The following is a 20,627-nucleotide window of genomic DNA, read 5'->3' on the forward strand; positions in this document are numbered from 1 at the left end:
TCCCCGGCGGCCGGGGCCCAGCGCCCCGCGGGGTGCGGTGCTGCGCGCAGTCGGTGCGGGGCCGGGGCCGGAGCTCCTCGGAGCCATGACCTCCCGCAGGTAAGTGCTGCGGTACCGGAGCTGCCCCCGGGGGTTCGGGGCTCGGTGCCGTCGGATGCAGCTGAGCCCTTGCCCCGGTTCGGTTCGGTGCTGCCTTAAAGCATCCGGGCTGAGAGTCACGGATGGGTTTGGGTTGGACGGGAGCCTGCCACGGGCAGGGACACCCTCTGCTAGAGCAGGGTGCTCCAAGCCCCTGTGTCCAACCTGGCCGTGAGCACTGCCAGGGATGGGGCAGCCACAGCTTCTCTGGGCTTCTCGTAGTAGTTAAAGGTGCTAAGAGGGGATGTCAGAACGGGACCGAGTTTTAAAACTTGCTTGAAATGCGTTTTGTGGGCTGTGAGCTGATAGAAGGACCCTTGAGCACATGCAGTGTGTTGTTGGTAACGAAGCTTCAGTCTCTTGGTAGAGGCAGGAGCATGTGTGACTTAGGGACATAGAATGGGGAGGGTTGGAAAGGACGTGGTGCCTCCTGGGTTCCTCCTCCTCTGTGATGGCTTCAAAAGGGGTAAACAGCTGATGGATGGGCTCTTCCCATCCCTGTTTGCTCGGGATGCCGGACCCAACGCACAGCTCCCCATGCTGTGCTGTGGGAGGGCTTCCTCAGAGCTGGTCTGGGGGTTCTTGTGGTCTGTGTTCCGGTGCCTTAAGGTGACCTGGAAAGGCTTTTGTTGCCGTTGGGAGTCAAGTGTGTCCTGAAGGAGGGTGGTGGTTGGGAGCAGCCTACAGCTGACACCCGCTTCAGCAGGGACAGGGATCGCTTACAGTGCTGGTTTGGTGTTGGTGCAGCACCCAGCAGGGCAGGTCCTGAGCACGGCTCCCACAGCCACCTCCTCAGCACCTCCATGCTCTCCTGCCTGTTCCTGTAATGCTGTGGTTGGTTGATGGTGGCTCCGGTCTCTCTGTGCCCTCCAGCACTAGCTGCGTGTCCCTGTGCCAGAGCTGAGCTGTGGTCCATGGGTGTCTGGTTCGAGGCATGCAGAAGAGCTTTAGGAAGAGGCAATGGTTGTGCCTTGTGATTGCGAAACACTGATGGGTGATGGAGTAGGAAGCAGAAGGCTGGGATGTGGGGCCCATGGCTTCCGCTCTCGGCTCTGGCAGTGCTCTCTGTGCCCACAGGCAAGGCAATGTTTGTCCACACTGCCCATACCTTGCTAACTCCTCCCTGTTGGGCCTGCTAGAGACAGCCAAAGGGTTGCTGATTGCTCCCATCCTTTCCATCTGTGCATTGGATTTGCTGCTTCTCGATCTTTAATGGTGCTCAGGTCTTTGTCCTCATGTTGAGGCAGGACTGGCTTGGCTCCAGCCTTTCTTCTCTTGCCTAGCTACGTGTAGGATGCTACCAGATCTGTGTGGCATCCTTCTCCTTTGCCTGCTCTCCCTCTGGCTCCAAGCATGTTCAGGTGGATCTACAGAGACCATGACTTGTGCTGATGGAGTGGTGGGAGGTTCAAGACATCCCTCACAAGGGGTGGTCACTGCAAGGCCTTGGGATGCTGTGGTTGGGAGGAAGGGAAAGCGTGGAGGGAGTGAGTAAATTCCAGCTTCCAGAGCCTGGTTGTGCCTCCACATTCATCAGGACTGAGTGCTGAGGGCTATGGTCACAGGTGCCCTGCATCAGAGCAGCCTGGAGAGATGCTGCCCTGCATCCCTCCTGTCCAGAAGAGTGAAACACAAGGTAGCATCTCACAGCACTGAAAAGGGAACACAGAGACCAGGTTTCCAGCTTTCAGGGTGATGAATAAGCAGGATAATGGTGAAGATACTGTGGTGAGACCTGACTGAGAGCTGCTGGTGCAGAGCTGAGCAGGTTTGTTTGACAACATTCCCCTTGCATTCAGCTGATCCCCTCTCACATCTCCTTCACTGCTCAGCTTTGTCAGCAGTGGGTGGTTCCCTTTGAAGCTGTGGATCTCTTGTAATTACAAGCATAAGCAGGGCTGGAGTAACCACCACTTCCCACCCCTGTGGCTGCTCCAGCATCACTTCCAAGCTGGGAATGCCCCAAGTCCTGCATGTGCTTTCTTCATGATGCTTGTGCAGGCTGCACTGTGTGCATCCAAGGCATTGAATACACCCAGCTGTATCCTTAAACCTTGCTCGATGTCCCACCTTGAGCATCAGCTGCAGTGCCAGCTTTCCCAGTGGGAAAACACATGCTTCCTGTGCTGAATCCCAATGTAAATATGAACCTGGAGTGTTTGCAGTAGCTGCTTGCTTTGGCAGCTTGGGTGGCAATGGGGAGGTGCTAATTTCTGGTCCAGGAAGCAAAACCAGGTCAGTGTTTTGGCATCTTGGATATTCCTTATGGCCAGAGCTTCGGATTGGAACCGGGATGCTTGTGGATCAAGCCTGTGGCTGCTGTGTCTCTGAGCACAGATCCCAAGCTGTAAGCTCCCAGCAGCAGCTTGGATTCCCACTCTGGCCCCTGCAGTGATCTGTTCATGTCATGAGACCTTCCCAGCAAGGGAAGCCAATGCCTTTTGCTTCCCACCTTTGCCATTGCTGCCCCTGAACCTCCTCTCGGATGCTCCCTGCTTTTCCTCTCTGGTAACTGTATGAAGTTGTCTTTGAGCACAGGCTGTGTTAGTAGCAGGATGGGGGATTCAGGGCTCAAATGCTTGCAAATGGACAAGTGAGGGGCTAAGAGATGGGAAATGCAGTGGAATGAGCTCCTGGTGCTGCTTCGTTAGGCTTTACTGTGATAAATGAGGGTGAGGACATTAGCAGCTTAAATTACACTTCAATTGCAAGCCCTAGCCTACTGTTTATTCCCAGATAGGGCTTGTTCCTTACTGCAGGTCATGGAATCCATAAATTCAATGAGGGAATAAGAATGGTTAATGCCCTAGCTCCAAGAGGGAAGTTGCCTTGCCTAAGGAGAGGTGTTCAACTGAGGCCCTCGGTGATTTTCCAGCATCCTCTGGCTTCCCAAGGCACTGTGAGCCGCTCCCATTGTAGTCCCAAGGCAACTGAATCACTCTCAGCCCTGGAACCCATTGCTGGGATGCAGCTGCATCTCTTTTGCGGGCTGCCAAGGAGGATTCCTCCCTGTCTGGGTAAGGAAAGCACACGGAATGGAAGCCAGCCTTCCTGCTCCTCCAGAGCTGTATCCAGGGTGAGTTCCCTTTGTGGCTGGGTGGTACTGGAGCTGCTTCCAGCAGGGTTCCAGTTCACTGGGTTTCTAGGAGGTGATTCTCCTTGGAGGCACCTGATGGATGAATTGGGGCTTTGTGCTGCAGTGGAGCTGTGCCAGAGGAGCAGCAGTATCCAGATGGATGCTCCCAGGTATCCGGGTCTTGCTTGGCATGGAGCTGAGCAGCCTCCCGCATGCTGGATCCCAGTGCATCCCTAGCAAGAGCTTTACTCCCCTATGGCATATGATGGAGTCCCACAGAAGTGTGCCTGTAGCCGCGCTGCTCCTTGGGAAGGGGAATGGAATCACCATGGGAAACCTGGCTTCTGTGTCATCCAGCTGGAGATGCTTCTGGGTATGCAAAAAGGTGGGCATTGGAGTTTGCCTCTGCTCTCATGGAGCTTTTCCCATGCTCCCAAGGATTTTCCAGGCTTTTCACATTGACTGCTCTGTACCAGAGCTCTGATGGAGGCCACTCAAGGCAGTTAGAGGGAAAGTTTGTATTCTGTAACAGGGGCTTTGGGTTATTCCTTGGCTTTCACTAGCCCCAGGGTTCCTTCATCCCTTGTGCCCATCACCTTCATCACTCCATGTGCAAACCAGGTCCCTCTTCAAAGGGTCCTGTGAGTAGAGAACCCAGAGCTGGCAGCTTTTCTTTCCCACCTGGATCACTGTTTTAGCACCTACCATCTTTCATTACCTATTCCCATAGCATCCTTGTGGTGTCTGCCCTCCCACCATTGCACTGTAGTGAGCCATTTGGGAATCAGGGCATCTAAAAACTAACTTCCCACATGCTGGTATTTGGGTTTCCATCCCAAAATGATGAATAAAGCTGACACCTATTCCCAAGCTAAAACCAGGCCCATACCCTCTGGGGTGTGTATTAGGGAGAAGCACTCCAAAGGCTTCACTTCTTCAAGCATTATTCCTTCTCCTGCAGTAGGAATGGGTTTATTCTATGGCTGTTCCCTGCCTTGACCCAAAGCAGTGGCTCGGGCAGAGCTGCACTTGCTGCCCCATGACGTGAGTGGTGGGGAGGGATGGAAAGCAGCTCCCGCAATCCAATTGCATGGTCCAGGAAGTGTGCGTAGGATGGGGTCTAATCCGAGGCTGGGGCCGGTCTGTTTGCAGGCTTCCTGCATGGGTCTGAAGGGAAGGAGGAAATTCTTCCCATTAAACCAAGCTGGAGATCAGGAACTGTGTGCTTCCTGTGTATGCAGTGCTTGCTGCACATGGCTCCTGCTGCTGCTTGTATCAGTAATGGTCTCCAAAGAGCTCTGCCTGCTGGGGGACCCTTGGGGATGCGCACTCCAGCATCTCCTGTAGCAGATGCTGTCCCAGGCAGGTCCATGTGGAAAGGATGCTGCTGTGATCCAGCTGCAGTGAAAGCATCGCAGTTGTTCTGGGAGCCATAGAATCCCAGACTCGTTTGGGTTGGAAGGGACCTTAAAGCTCATCCAGTTCCAGCTCCTGGTCTTGGTCTTTAAAGTGGCCTCATGGTTGTCAATGATGAGCGTTTCAAAGCATCAGTGTCTCTATACTGCAGCCCTTGTGCTCTGTCTGTGCCCTCAATCTGTGCTGCAGGGCAGCCATGGACCCTGCCTGTGACACAAATGAGCTCTGTTCTGCCCCATCACCAGGGGCACTGAGCAGGTTCCTTACTCAGTGCCTTCAAGAGGAGGTCACCCAGTGCAGATGTGGCCGTGGGTGCACATCTCGTGCCATGGGATATGCAGGGGAATCACAGCATTCCCTCCAGTGCCCCTTGTGAGGGCCCAGGGCTGGGGGAGCCTCCAACCACAGGGAGCAATGGGGTTTATCTTGCTCCTTGCAGGGTTCTGGTGTCAAAAGCAGCACTGCGGGAGGAGAGGGGCAGCTGAGCTTCGCTGGCCTGGGGGAAAGGCCACATCTCAGTGTCCACCTCCACGTGGTCCCTTCTCATGCATGGAGATGGGGCCGCTGGACAGGTCTTAGCATCTTCAGCAGCATCTCCCACTGCCGTGCTGGGGAAGGCTGAGATCTCAGTTTCCTCCTATGGTCCAGGTGATCTTCATGCCTTGGTGTCTCTGTGGAGAAGGCATCTGTGTTGTTGATGCACAAGGGTCTTTTGTGCGACCCCATCCCTTCCTTTTTCCTATCCATCAGAGCAAGAACCTTAGGGATAATAAGGCCTGGAAATCCCTCTCATTCCCAATATACAGTCATTATATTCATCTGGATGTGCCTGGTTGCAGTGACAGGGGTGTAAGCAATTGGCACTGTCACAAGCCCTTGTGCTAGATGCTACCTCCAGGGTAACCATGTGGTTACTCACAGGCAAGGGCTCAGTTCCTCACCCTGTCACACTGGGCACATGTGACACAGGGATCCGGATGCTTGGCCAGGCTCAGGGTTGGGGTAACCATGAATACCTGCCATGGGCAGAATGAAGCCATCCCTTGGGTTGTGTTCCTTGGCCTTGGGGATGTCCAGAGGGTGGGAAGGTGACAAGGATTTCGTTTCAGACCAACTAAAACCCCCTTCACACCCATGAGCAGCATCCCTGCTATGTTTGCCCTTGGGCTGGGTTCTGGGGGGCAGCTCTGTTGGTTGTTTGTTTGTTCCCCTTCTTCCCCCCACCCTCCTGAAGCACTCCCATCCGTCTCCTCTCGAAGAAGCACAGCAAGCCCTGCCACTGATTAAGCTCTATATATAACCCTGGTATTTCTTCCCCTCTCCCATTCTTCGTGATGTATCTAGGTAAAAAATAGCCTTGGCGACTCTTCAAAGGGACCATGGGCCCGCTCTGGGCTATATTCTTGTCTTGTCACCCTGCCCGGGGCCAAAATAACCCCCCCAGTTTTATTTAGCTCCCCAGGTTAGATAATCCTGAAAGCTGAGAGTTCCTGGGTGCACGTGATGCTGTGGGCTCGGGATGCTGGGGCAGTGCACAAGGAATCTCCTCTCCTCCTCCTGGCCCTAGTGCCAAGTGGGAGGGAGCCCAAGGAAGCTGAGGTGCTGTACAGCAGGCTCTGCTCTTGCCTTGCTTCCTCATTGCTTGATCGATGTCACTGTGGGACCCGGAGAGGAACCTGCGCCATGAGGAAGGAGCCTGGGGCTGGGTTTGGTTTCCCTCTGTGCCCAGGAGAATGGGTCAGGGTTTGTCTGCCCTTGGTACATCCTGATGATGAGTGGTTCTGATCCTGCTTTCCCATAGACCGGCTCTGAATGCTGAAGCGTTATCCTTCCAGGGATGGAGAGGCTGTGGCTGCCCCATCCCTGGCAGTGCTCAAGGCCAGGTTGGACACAGGGGCTTGGAGCAGCTGCTCCAGTGGAAGGGGTCCCTGCCCATCAGAGGCAGCACATGCTCCCTCTATGCAGCTTTCAAAGCTTTCTAACCACCAGATGGAGCAAAGGAACTTACATCAACCCTTTGTAACACTGGGGTCAGGGGCTGCTGTGGGACACTGGGGTGTCAGCACTGCCCTATGGGCCATTGCTGTGCCTGCACATCAGCTGGCATTGAGTTGAACTCCTCCTCTCCAGCCTCCCCTTGGCAAGACAGCAGGCAGAGAATGTGCATTGCAACCTTGCTCCTTGCCCTTTGGTCATAACCTGCCCTATGGGCTGCAGCTCCCACTCCCAGGCACATCCTTAGGGCTCATTCCAGCCTATGCAAGGGAAGGATGTGCTGCAGTGGCAATGCTCTGTGTTGAACCAGCTGCATCTGGGACCAGTTTCAGTGCTGCTCTGGGGGTGTCAGTAGCTATTTCTGCTGTGGCTTTGAAGCAATGGAAACTTTGGGTGTTCTCATCTCAGTGGTCAAAGCAAGAGGAACTGGTGTACTCCAACAAGCGCAGTTTAGTGAGGGGGCATGGTCCTAAAGAGTCTGACTGGGTTGGAGCTGCCTGGGTTTGGTGTTACTCATGACCTATGGAAGAAGAGGGATGCAGTGCATCTCCTCCAGTTGGTGGTTAGCAAAGCTGGACATAAGCCGCAGAACTCAGGGTCTTCAGGCCAGCAGAAGCAGGCTGGAAGTCCCCATAGTTGTGGTTTTCAGATGCAAGCAGCCAGCTGTGATGCTGGGACAAGCAGAAGCTCTTTGCATCCGGTCCCTCATGCGTGCAGGCCGGGTTGGACACGGGCTTGGAGCAGCTGCTCCAGTGGAAGGGGTCCCTGCCTGTGGTAGGGGTTGGAGCTGGATTATCCTTAAGGTCCCTTCAATCCAAACCCTTTTATGAAGATGCAGGTCTCCAACACACAGACTTTGCTATTACACCATTCACAAAGGCAGGGAATGAAAGCCTAGTCTGTGTCTATGGGACTGACACAGCTTAGACATGACTGAACTTCATGAGATTGCTTCTAGAGCAGCTCTCCAAGGCCACAGTGACAGCAGAGCTCTGTGACTGTATATCTGAAGACATGAGGCTGTATGTGTTGTGACAAGACCTGGTGTAACCCACTTCTTCCCCCCCTTGCTGCTGTATCATTGCAGCTGTCATCACTGCATCTCCCATGGCTGACCATTGGCAGGTAGTGCTGTCTGCCTGCGTGAGCAGAGGGAAGAGGAGTATCCAGTAGGAAACTGGTACTTTAAAGCCCAGGGAAGTGCTGGCAGTAGACAAAAGAAAGCCCAGCTTTGGTTGTGAAATCCCTGATGCCCTTGCTTGCCAGACGCCAGTTCAGCTCTTCCTTGACAGCTCATGGCTTGTTTTCCAGTGTTGCTTTCAGCCTTGGAATGATGACACACACACAGATAGGATGTGTTTATATTCCTTGGGTGTTTTGCTGAGTGTCTTTGGAAGTGTTTGCCTGGTGGCTGTGAGGGTGATCACTGTAGGAAACCCATGCTGCACTCAGGGGAAGCTTGGCACTGTTGGAGGGCTCCATTAGCAGCAATTACAGCCCTGAGTTGCTCCCAATCTCCCTTTGGAGCTGTCAGCTTTTCCTGCTTGCAAAGTGAGCATCCTTCTGGACAGCAAGGGCATCTCTGCCTCCTTTAGCAGGATGAGGAGCCCGGCTCCTGGGAACAGCCCCTGGGAGCACACAGAGCTCTGTGCTGCTCCCCTCTCCATCAGTTCCCAGTCCTTCCCAGTGTTCCCAAGCTCACTGCAGTGAGCCCAGGCTTCGCTCTGTGGCTGAGCCTGTTGCTGCTCTCTAATCTCCTCTGTGCCTCAGCTGCTCTGTTGGCACATTAAAGGCTAGCCACAAAGCAACCATAATTGTACTAAGTGTCTGTGGGATAATGGACTAAATACTCCGGATTGCAGAGGCGGCCGCATTCCCAGCTATTTAATACCTTGATTGATGGAGGGTGAGTTGTTTGCCAGACCACAGGACAGCCTTCCGAGCTCTTGTTTCCATCAAGCTGGTGATGCAAGGATGTGAAAGAAGGATGCAGGAGTGACATATTCGGCCAGTCATGCGGTGGCAGGGATGTAATGATCAGGGCTGGGTGCTGTGATCTTAGAGACATGGAATGGTTTGGGTTGGAAGGGACCTTAAAGCTCATCCAGTCCCATGGGCATGGGGCACCTTCCACTGGAGCAGCTTGCTCCAACACTGCCAGAAGCATTCTGCCTGCCTTGCTTGCAAAGCCAAGATAGGGAGATCAATGGTGGGTTTGGGCTCTGTCTGGAATAGTGGAGTTGTCCTCTGTCACCACAGCTTTTGGCTTCTTTCAGGCCTGAGAACCCAAGTTCTTCCTGCCCACGAGTGGCCTGAAGGAAGGTCTGTGTGCCTGAAAGCTTGCCTGTGTTCTCCAGTGGTATCATCCCATGTAATAACAGGTTCTCTCTCCCTGTAACCTTGCTATCACTGTGTTAAATCCTGAACCTGGACATGCTGAGGTGCTTGGGCTGTTTAACTGCAGGCACCTGCATTGAGTGACTGAGCATCCTCATCTAGCAAAGGGAGAGAGCTGGGTTCTGCTCTGCATCACCCTCTGCATCACCCTCTTTCTCTCCCTGCCTGCACAAGGGGACTGGACTCTGACTTGGGTGCCTTCTAGCCATGTATGCTCCTGTCCTCAAACCAGGACAGAGGGATCAAAAGAGCTGTGTAGGAATGCTTCTCCTTGAGGTACAGTTGGCTTTGGGGCTCACCAGTACGTGCTGTTTCACATGCAGTGTGTTTCCCCAAAGAGCTCATAGCACACAGAGATAAGCTGCACACGTCAGGGGTATGAACGCTGCTTTGGAGAGCAGAGGAACTGAGTTGGAGCCAAAGGGGCTGCTTTTAAAGCTGAAATTGGGAACCCCAACAAAGCAACAGGGATGCAGAGATGTTCTGGGGTATGTCCCAAACCATCCCATGATGGTTCTGTCCCCAAGAGGGGCAGAACATGGACCCGTGAGCTGATGCTCTCCACCTGTAGCTGCGTTGATGGCTGCTCCATTGCAGGCCTGGAGCTTTGCAGGGAGGAGGATGCTTGCGTAGGAAGAGCTGTTCAGAACCTCATGGAATACCTGACTTTGCCCATTAGCCCTTCATTTTCCTTTCTCTTTAGCCTTTGCTGCCATGGGCTGGCAGACGGATGTCGTCAGTACCATGTGTGTGTGGTGGTGGTGGTTACCCTCCCCGGTCCCCTTCTCAACACTCAGTTCACAGCTGCTGGCTTCACACTGATAACAGAAGGAGATGACTTCCTCTTGGTCTCCCCACCCCTGCTCCCTGCCACGTGAAGCTGCTTTGGGGTAAATCACCCAAGGCTGTCACTTCTTGGCTTGAAACCTCTCAGGCTCCACCACCTTGGCCCATCCTCCTGAAGGCTGGAATGTTGCTGTTGAGCAGCAAACTGTCTGCTACATCCTAGAGCAAGCTTCCCCCACCTCCCATCTCCAACAGCCTCATTGAGCTGCCCTGTGGTTTGTGTGGACTACCACGTCTCTTTGCCTGCTCCAGCGGGTCAGGAGCCTTGACCGGTTATGGTGAGGTAGGAGATCTGCTCCGTGTGTGTCCAGCTTCTATTTTTAACAAAGCTGATATTTCAGAGTGGGAACACGGCAAAGGGGAGAAGGCCTGGATGTCATCTCTGTCATTGAGATGGCACAGCAAGCTTCCACTTGTGCTATGGGAGGATGGGAGCTCATAAGGGTCAGAGAGCACCCATGGAGGTGTGGGTGCTATTAGGGTGGGAGTAGTGATTAATAATGCTCATTCACCAGATCCTGTGCAGAAGAGGGGGATTCTCCAGTGGAAACCACCCTTCTGCAGCATGGGGCTGGTGGTAACGTTCTCCTTGTGCTGGCTTCAGAATGGTGCGTTAGCAGTTTCGTTTGTGTGATTACTGCCATTACTGTGAATGGGATTGCTGGGGAGGCTCTCGGTGCTGACTGCAGCCTGTGATTTTGTGCTGGTATTAGATTGTTATCTGGGGTTGCTGTTAACATTGCATTGCTAACGATGGGGACTTGCTTATCTCTTGCTCGCCTTGCCGTGTCTCTAGCTGAGCACGCTTCCCTGCACTGATAACTAGCCATGCCTGTGTCGGAGGGCTGTAATTTGAAGGTGTTGGACTTGTGTAGCACCTTACACCCAGCATGGAATGACAATATGGAGTCACAAGAGCTTGTAAAGGAACGAGGGTTATAGATGGGGTATGAACTGTACAGGGAGCTCTATGGGAAAGGGTCTATTAGTGTAGGGGAGGGATGTGTTCACCAGGCCAGGAGGCAAAGCAGCAAGTGCATGTGTGAGGAAAGCAATCCTGTCTGCTGGAAGCACAGGGAATGGATCTGGAGCAGGAACTGGGCTGCCTGAGCCTGTGTTTGAGGTTGTTAAATGTGTTGGGATCGTTGTGCAAGTGGCTATGGCACTTTGCCATGGAGCGTAATGTGGAGCATGCCTTGGGTTTTCCTTCCCTCCTTCCTTCCATGGGTGTGCAGAGGGTGTGGGCTGGTTTGAGCCCTCTGCAGGGACTCGGGGGATGGAAGCTGCAGCAGCCTGGTGGTGGTTTACATTCCCTTGTATCCCTAGAGCATCCCAAGGCTTTGGCACGAGCCTCATTGCAAAGCTGCTCTCTCGCGTTGGTTTCTGCCTTTCTGGTCTCTTCTTTGGGTGTGTTCTGCTTCACTGGATCATAGCAAAGCAGTGAAACAGATCCTGTTCTGCACAGCAGCTGGGCTGGTTTCGGTGCTGGCTGGTGCTAGGTGTTAGTGTCTGGCTGCTGGGTTTGCAGTTTAACTTGCTGTATTTGTGCTGTTGAGGCCAGTGAACCACCACAGGTCACAGCATAGTTAGGGTTGGATAGGACCTTGAGATCATCTGTGAATGGAGGGCGTCCAGAAGAGATTTCTCCATTCAACCTTTTGGGTCTACTTGGTGAGGCTGAAGTGTAACTCGGTGCTTGTAGTGGTACCAATGGTGGAATAGCCAAGAATGATTCAATTATAAGTTCCATTCGGAGAAATAAATCAGTCAATATGAAGGCTGCAGCTGGAAATAACACCCTCACATCCCTCTCTGTGCTCAGAACAGCCTCAGGGGCTTCACTACACCTGCTTTCATTAAGAGAACATGGGTGTAAATCCTTCAGGGCAACTTGGAAGAGCCCCAGCTCCCTGGTTCCTGCTGGTGCAGGTGAGTGGAGCTGGGCGTTGAAAGCACAGTGGCCTGATAAAACTAGCTCTGCCTCTCCCATTCCATGGAAACTGAGCTGCCAGGCAAAACCTATGTCTTTTTATCCCTGGTTTTGGTCTTGTGCTGTGCTTCCTGTCCTCTCCCTTGGTGCAGCATGTGGAAAAGCCACGTGCTGAGGTAGCAGTTGGGTTTGCAGGGGTATCTTTGGGATTCCACTGGAGATGCCCCATCTACTTCACCCATGATGAAGCCCAGTTGAGTCTATGATAACTGTGATGCTCTAAAGAAGGAACTTTTGCATCCAACCAAGAGCATGTAATGTCTTATTTTGGAAGCAAAGATGTAAGTTTGCATTTGTGGTGGGAGGCCAAGCTCTCGAGCAACTCCTCCTTCCTTCCTGCCTTCAGTTCTGCGTTTGCAGCATCCCATCCTGTGGCTAGAAAGGACCAGCTTGAGCCCCATGTTTGACAGCGTCCTATAGCCTTTTGTGGCTATAGTAAGTGGTAGCCACAAGGCAATGCAGGTGTGAGAATATCCAAGCATAAAGGCAAATAGACACTCCACTTTGCACTGATCTATGGCAGGGTGTAATGGTCAGTCAGACTTTTCAATGGTGTATGGGAAATGCCCCCTGTACCAGCACTAATGCTCACTCTGCACCCTTTGGATAGACTGTCCTGGCTGCACGAGCCAAACCATCTAGTGGGAATGAAGGCATGCTGGGTGTTAGGATGTTGGTTCAGGGGAGAGCTTGAGCAATGGAAGTGCTTGAGTTTTCACAAGCTGATGCTCTAAGGACCAGAGGTCTAGGCCAGAATGATGGGCCATGAGGGATGATAGACCTTCATAATCCTCTCATCTCTTGTAGATATGCACAAGCCCCTCGGCATGGCAGGGTGAAATGGTGGGAGCCCTAACTGCAGCATGGGCAGCGGATGCTCAATGAGATGAGGAGGGGACAGCAGGCAGCTGCCAGTCTCTTTCACATCCTTTATGTGCACCCATGTAATGCAACTCATCTTCACGCTGCAGCTGAAGGACACACACTCATGCTCTGGTGCCCTGCTCTTTGCTCCAGTCCTGTTTGCCTGCAGATGATGTATGTGTGTGTCCTGGATCTTAATTTTGTCCATGGCTTCCTTTCCTTGTCATTACAGAGTCTTTATCTGTGGGGTGCAAGACATGACAGTGAAAGAGGTTTTCCATATAGGCAGCGTGGAATGGGCTGTGAGGAAGTCAATGCGATAGGAAGAGCCTTCAGATGCTCTGGCTTAATGGGTGTGCAGGAGATCAGGCTCTGCAGCCGCTTGAGTATAGCCTGGACTAACCTTGGCTGCTGGAAGCTGTGAAATCAGCATCTCCCATGAGCTGCCCACCCCTTCAGACCGGCTCATCCTCTTCTTCCCTGAAATTAGAGCTGAAATACCCCATCAGAAATGCCATTGAGACAGATGTGTCCCTAAGCAAGTGCCAGGAATGGGCAGCCTGTGTGCTAAAGGCCATTGCTGAGCTGTCAGCAGGAAACCATCCAAGCTTTCCTGCAAGGAGCTGCATATGGATGCAGAAGAGATGTGCTGACAGCCTGTTCTGCAGCAGCTGTGTCCTTGTCCATGGCTGCTGTGTGTGCCTGGGACAAAGAGCATCCGCAGAGCACAGTCCATAGGAGGGTACTCAGTTGAGGTGCTTTGTGTCACAGCCTCCTGCTTGGCACATGCTTGTTTGAGTCAAAACGGAGTATATGAATGAGTCTTTTAGCTCTTTACAGTCCTTTCTGCAGTCTCTGTCACAGTGGGGCTTTGCTCCTCATCGTGACCATGCTATAAAGGGGGTTAAGATGTAGAAACACATTTGAATGAGGGGTCCCTGTCACTGCAGGCTTTGAACCTGAAGACAGCTCAGAGGGGCACGTGGCTACACCTTCATCAGTGCAGACTGTGTCTTGGCTATATGGTAGTGAAGGAGAATGTTGTTCCTGCACACAGCTGGAGTAACGCTGCCTTGGATGGAGAAGCTGCTGCACCTCCATGGTTAAGCGGCCAGTCAGTGGCTCTAGAGATGAAGGAGGATGTGCTGTAGCTGTGTGCTTTGCTTTGTATTAGTGAGAGATGAGAGAGGACTGGGCTCTGTTTCCTGAAGTGGAAAAAGCATCAGTCAAAACGCTGATTTTAGCAGTTTCACCTTAAAGCAGCATGAACCCTCACAAAGCAGAGACCCTGGGACCACAGAGAGATGCTGGGTCCTCTGGGTGATGCGTTTGCCTGTGCATCCATCCCAGGCAGCAGCCTTACTATTTATGTGACAGCAGTTTTTCATGGTGTTTGTCCTGTTCCTGTGTTTCTGTTCTGATTTCTCTGTTCTGAGAAACAAGCTGCCTAATTTCATAGGCAAAATCATTGCTTTAGACACCCGACTTGAAACGCTTTGCTAAGAGCCTGTGACAGATCATGAATGTGTTGCTGCTTTTAGGAGGGAGATAGGGAGAAGCTGAATGAGTGGGGCACACGTGAAGGGGGGAAGATGTGCCAATGGCAAGCATGGGCTGGAGTAACTGGAATCAAGGGCCTGAGTCATAGGGAGTGAATGAGAGCAGAACCTGGCACCAGGGAGACAGGCCAGATGTGAGTTGATCTTCATTAACAGTTAATGCCAGCGGAGGCTCCAGAGCCGGTAAATGGGATCTGTCTGCACCAGCTGCCTGCCAGGAGGGTGTTGTCTGCCTCTGTTATTGTAGGGCCTGCCCAAAGTTGCTCCTGGAGTGCTTTTACTGCTGTCCCTGGGGTTTCTATGTGTCCTGTTGGCATCCCATTGCAGCAAGAGCCACCCTCTCTCCTAGGATGTGTGGGTCTGTGCAGCCACCAGGTCTCCAGGAATGGGGTTAAGTGACAGTGATAAAGCTGATCTTAGCCACCAAACCCACTGTCCTCTAAGTGCTGTCTATGGAAAAGCTCCTGCCTGTGAAACCTTTCTGACTGTAGTATGAGTTTCGACCCAGATGTGGGTGGTGAATTCAACCTGCACGTGGTACAGGGGAGCGTTGGGTATGTGCTGCTCTGCAGATCAAAGCAGCTCCGCTTTGCTGTTCATGAAGGTCATCACCTAATAAGCAGAGGTGTGGGCTGAAGTTTCCATTGCAGCCAAGGCTGTTTCACACTGGTATTGCACAAGCAGCAGCGGTAGAGCCTGCAGAAGGGCGGTGGGACTGGCTAAATCATAGCAGTACATTCTTTACTATAAGGGTATATAATATTCCCCATTTCTGATGCTGTCCCTTAAGCATTGGAGGAAATGGGTTGTAATTGCTTTGAGCTGGCTGCTTGTGCTGGTGCTGAACTTGGGCTGTGCCATAGCTGGGCTCTACATGAGCCCAAGCGTGTCAGACATCTGGATTTGAGCTCAGATGATCTTAAGGTCCTTTCCAACCCTAGCTGTGGTGTGATTCTCATGGAATTCAGTGGGAATCAGACGTGTACCTTCTCAGAGACATTATTAACCATTCCCATCAGAGTGTGAGATGCATTAGGAAAATGCTCTGTAAAGCATAGAACGGAAAGAAGCTGGCTTCTGTCAAAGTGGCTCTTGGACCCCAGAGGACTGGTGTACCTGCTATGGAAATGGGGCTGCTGGTTTAGAAATGGGTTTGTTTGCTTTCAGGTTGCTTGCAGGAGTCTTGGGGGATGTTAGATGATGTGCACTGACACCGTTGGCTGTCATGATGCTAATTGCTTTAGGAAAAGGGAAACATTTACCTGTGTGCAGAACCACATAGATTTGCAGGGTGTATTTGTTTAATGCGCTCCCTTGAGGCTATGCTTGATCTAATGAGCCTTCTGATGGGGTTTGAATGGAACCAGACCAGAACCAACAAAGGAGGTTGCTGCAGCTCTGTCAGGCTTGAGAAATGATTCCTATGCAGCCAGGCCTGGGTAGAACAGCTTTTAATGAAGATGTGAACTCTCATAGTTCAGTATGGAAGCATCATGAAGCCACCAGCAGCCTTGCTCTATGGCACATGTGTGGTTTGCTGAATGAGGGGTTACAGGACAAGAATGATTTCTCCTCACTCCAACATGGAATATCCATCTCTTTAGGAAGCCTGTCCTCTGGTTTACCTTCTTTCCCCCCCAGGAGGTGTGGGTAATGCCATGCTGTGCTGTGCAAGCACCTCGCTGTGGGTTTGTGCTGCTATAACCCAATGTTACAGCATCAGCCCCACTTCAGCTACATTGGGAGAGCTTAGTTAGTGGGATTCGTTTGCTGTTTAGCACTGAAAGGAATGATCCTGAGTGCAAACACAACTGATGCATCTTTATAAATGGATAATAAGGTTTGGGATACTTTGAGCAGCTCTGAAGGTTTCTTCCTATGTGCCCAATAGGAAACTCATCCTTGCCAAGCACTGCATTGCCCCAGGTTACTCCTGCTGCACAAGTCACCCTCCTCCTTTTAGTGCCAGAAGAATCCTCAGTGCTTTATTGTTTGGCTGCATCCAGGGGCAGGCTCCACATCCCACATCCTGCCCTTCATCACTGTGGTGGGATGCAGCGTGACTCTAACTGGGGAACCAGGGCTCCATCTACCCTGTACCAACAGCATCTCTTACACTGCCCCTTGCTGCTGTTGCGGGGCTGTAGCATAGCAGAAAGGAGGCCTGGTGGTTGTTGGTCCCCTCCTCCTCCTTTTCCAGTTTGAAACCACCTCAGCTTGCTGGGCTGGGGTTGGTTTGAACCAGACCAAACCACACACAAAGCTGTGGGTGTTGTGTCTCTTGAGCCACTTTTGCTTTGATCCTCTCCAAGCCTAACAAAGGCAAGTTCTACCATTGCAAACACGTTTTCTTGCTGAGGTTGGGCTAAACGGGGGTACATGGGGATGCAGTGGGTGGGCGCTTGGCAGGATGCTCATTGTGCCTTCCATGAGCTGTGGGAGAAGGGGAAAAGAAAAGGTGATGTGGAATAACTTGCTTCCATCTCCATTGGGACCTCACTTCGGAGCTTTATCCTTTACCTATAGGTTAAAGGATTCTATTGCCCCAGCATTGGAATCATTTCAGGCACAGTGCCTTTTATCCATGGGATTGTTGCTGGAGCTGTTTGGGATTCCCAGCGAGGCTTTAAGACTGCTTTGTTTTATCATAGATTGCTGAGGGTGTTGCTCAACCATTAGTCCTGTTCTATCCCAAGACAGGGTGCACAAGGACGCATTCCAACAGAAGAAAGCATTCCTGCTCATGTTCGGGAGGAAATGAGTAATCCCCTATGGAAGTGATGACTCTTTAGTAATTAAAGAGAAGTTATTGAATTATATTATACACAGAGAAAGGTTTCCTTTTCCAGAGCTCCTGCTGGAATGTTGCTGCTACTCAAGGGCCTGTTTTGAAGCTAGAGATCCCTATATGTGATTTACCTGGGCTTGGGGAGCTGTGCCACTGCCATTCCTTGGTACCCACAGGGTTGGGAAGGGTCTGTGGCCATTGCACCAGTGAGGTACATGGATGGGGGATGGATGGCACCTGCCTTTGGTGTAAGTGGGTAGATCCCACATGGAGAAACCAATCTGCCTTTGCCTGACCCGTGCCCACATTTGCTTGTGCTGGCCCCTGAGGGCTTGAATAGGGCTATCTATGCCTTGGTGTGCAGGAGGCTTTGGTGCCATAGGGAGCATAGGGGCGCGAGAGCTGGTGATGAGCTGCTGCAGTGTGAGGTGTTCAGAGCTGGAGATGGTGTTTTGAGGAGCTGTCTACCAGCAAAGGGCTGTTGAGGGCTCACCACATTGCTGACTGCTACCCCTGTGGCACCTTTATGGGTTACAGGTGTCTTACAATGGGCTTCCTGGTGTTTTCATGGCTACCAGACCTTTCTGCTTCAGAGGTCCCTACCAGCGCCAGGTCCCTACCAGCACTTGGCTGAGCTGGGGACTTAGCACTTCAGCACTAGCCTCTCCATCCTCTCTCTGTTCCTTTAAACCAATTCCTCTGGTAGCCTTGGCTCCTGTAGGGCAGTCACAGGTGGCTTTGTAATCTCAGTCTGATTTCAGGTGCCAGGGAAACGCGGTGCTCTGCATTGCCTGAAGCACACGCAGTGGGTTCACGTGCAGGGATGGGAAGTTGTGCGATGCCCCCTCTTATTGAAAGCAGTTCTTTAGGTGTGAGTCAGTTCTACAACAAACACCAGTAGTTGGGTGGTTGCCTCAGTGATGCTTGGTGTGATGTTCATGATGCGCTTGTCTTTCCCCTGTGCTGGAGATACAGTTTCATAGAATCATGGAATGGTTTGGGTTGGAATGGACCTTAAAGCTCATCCAGTTCCAACCCCTACCATGGGCAGGCCTTGAACTGTTCCTCTTCCTTGGAATACTGCAGATCTTGCTCTAAACACTGTGTGTATAACCCAATGCTCCTGCAAGCAAGTGGTGGTTGCTCCATTGATGCAGCCTGTGGGGCTGTTTGCAGGTTTTAGCATCACCATTCAGTGTGTGATGTGTGGGTTGGTGCTTCCTTCTTGCCTGCTCTGTTGTGGGTTGGGTTTGCTTCCCAACAAATGCACTCCAGTAAAGACCATAATGAAAAACACCTCCAGGAGAGGCTTTGTACAGGGCAGTTGATGAAAGCACTTTGGGCTATGCAGTGGTCACAGCAGTTGTGCCTTCACCCACAGGATGAAGGCAGGGAGCTTTAGAGCAGGCAGCTCATGGTGAGTGCTGAGTAGGATGGGGCGACCATCACACATCAAAGATTAACCATTAAACATCAGACTTGAGTTCAGGTTTGGCTGGTTTTGCTGTTGGCTTTCTTGTCCCGTTGGAATGGGGCTGGAGGTGGGAGCTGGGAATGTGGGAGAGGTGGGTTTGAGTCTACACAAGGGGTTGAGGATGTGCACTGCAAAACCTCATAGGCTTTGTGAAACCCTTTGTAATCCAGGTACAAAAGCCTCTGGGAAGCAAGTGCTCTGTTCCAGGACCAGAATTCCCACGTGGATGTGACCTTGCATTTGAAAATACCCCTTTTGTACCACTTGTAGCATCCTTGGCTCAGGAAGGCAGCCTGTGTGTGCTACTGCCGAGCAGTATGTTCCCGTCCATATGCATCCCTCCAAAGATGAGCTTTCCTTTGTTCTGGAAGCACATGGGAGAGGAGCCTACGCTTGCAGAGGGCCTTTTCCCTGCTTTCCTGTCTTCCTCTTTCTGCTGCTGCATTCGGATCTTGCCTTCCCTCCCCTTCTGTTTGTGAAGGTTTCCTCCTTGGCGTGTTGCTTGTGCTCCTTGCAGGCTAAAGACCAAGCTGATGGTGGCTACGTGAGCGATCTGGTTCCTGTCCAAGCAGTGGGAGGTGTTAAACAAAAGGGCATTGAGCATTTGGGTTTTGGTGACACAAAAGGCAACATCAAAGCAAACAGAGCACCAGGCTGACCCCCAACAGGCTCCTTCCCTATCTCTTGCTGCAGAGCTGTCCTGCTCTAGGGTGTTTGCAGAGTTTAAGTCTAAGAGGGCTGCAGGAAGCCTGGAGAGGGGCCTGGGACAAGGGATGTAGGGATAGGCCAAGGGGAATGGCTTGAACCTGCCTGAGGGGAGGCTGAGCTGAGCTCTTAGGCAGAAGCTCTTCCCTGTGAGGGTGCTGAGGCGCTGGCACAGGGTGCCCAGAGAAGCTGTGGCTGCCCCATCCCTGGCAGTGCTCAAGGCCAGGTTGGACACAGGGGCTTGGAGCAGCTGCTCCAGTGGAAGGGGTCCCTGCCCATGGAGCTGGAGGAGCTTTAATGTCCCTCCAACCCAAACCATGCCGGGACTCTCAGAACCCATATGTACTCACAGCTATGGGTGCAGGCTGCAGGAGCTCCCATCCCACTGTTACACCAGAGATAACCTTAGGGTTCCTGCTGCCTGCTGGCTAGGACTCATGGCCTTATGGCCAGGAGGTATTCAGTGGAAGCATTACAAGTGGCCTTTGTCAGCTTCGTGTTGTCCCTGAGCTCCATTAAGGCCCATTAGGAGCATCCATTCCCATGCTGGTAGCAGTTTTGTGGCACAGAGAAGTGCTGGCCCTGCAGAGTGCGTTTATGGAAGGATGTCACGCTCGTGATGTCAGGAATACAAGGCTTGGAAACACTGGGATTCCTGTTTACCATCTGTTTCCATGGCTCTTCCCTAATAGCCTTCTCCTCCTCCAGGATTCAAGGCTCTTTAATCAAAACTGTTTGGCTTGTGGTGGGAGGGAGGAAATCCCAAACTGGGGAGGAGATGGTGACATTTCTTGCCCTTTTCTGTGTGTATCTCGGAGACAAACACAGCAAGGAGGGGGTGTGTGCTTGTGGGTTGTCTTTGGGAGCATTTCCTGACGCAAGGTGGTGATTGAACTTACAACCCCTTTGGGGGGACATTGGGTTCACTCACCCAATCCACAGACACCAGTGCCCAAGCTCCCTAAATGCACCCAGGGATGCTTCATTGAGGACCTGTTTGGCTTAGGAAGCTGCAGTGTTGAGTGCAGGAGCTCCTACACCATTACCCTTTACTCATACGGGACTCTTGAGTGTGCAGTCTGTTCTGTGTCAGTTGTGGCTCATCTTCCCCTCTTTCCTCATGGAAAGTATTGCAGCATCCCATGCAGAAACGTCAATGGGAGCATGATCTAAAGCTGAGCAATGCTTTCAATGCTGGGTGACTCTCACTTTGGGTGACTTGAGATTACTCAAAAGAGCCTGGCATTTAGAAAGTGGTTTCTCAGTGGCTTCTATGACATGAAGCCATAATGCTGGTGCCACATGGGAAATCATAGGTCTGGTATGCACCGAGTGTGCGGTAGAGCCTGGAGAAACACCAGTTCTTGTGATTCCATCAT

At 52.2% G+C, this 20,627-nt stretch overlaps 1 protein-coding gene across 1 annotated transcript in view; it reads left to right on the forward strand.

The window, feature by feature from the left end:
• LOC101878327 (tyrosine-protein phosphatase non-receptor type 11-like) overlaps positions 1–20,627 on the forward strand; it is a 37,865-nt gene continuing 17,238 nt past the window's right edge. Inside the window, exon 1 of the mRNA XM_034068085.1 lies at positions 1–99. Coding sequence (XP_033923976.1) covers positions 86–99 — 14 coding nt within the window. The 5' untranslated portion in view covers positions 1–85. The remainder of the gene's footprint in view (positions 100–20,627) is intronic.

Source organism: Melopsittacus undulatus, chromosome 12 (assembly GCF_012275295.1).
Source record: "Melopsittacus undulatus isolate bMelUnd1 chromosome 12, bMelUnd1.mat.Z, whole genome shotgun sequence".
NCBI lineage: Eukaryota > Metazoa > Chordata > Aves > Psittaciformes > Psittaculidae > Melopsittacus > Melopsittacus undulatus.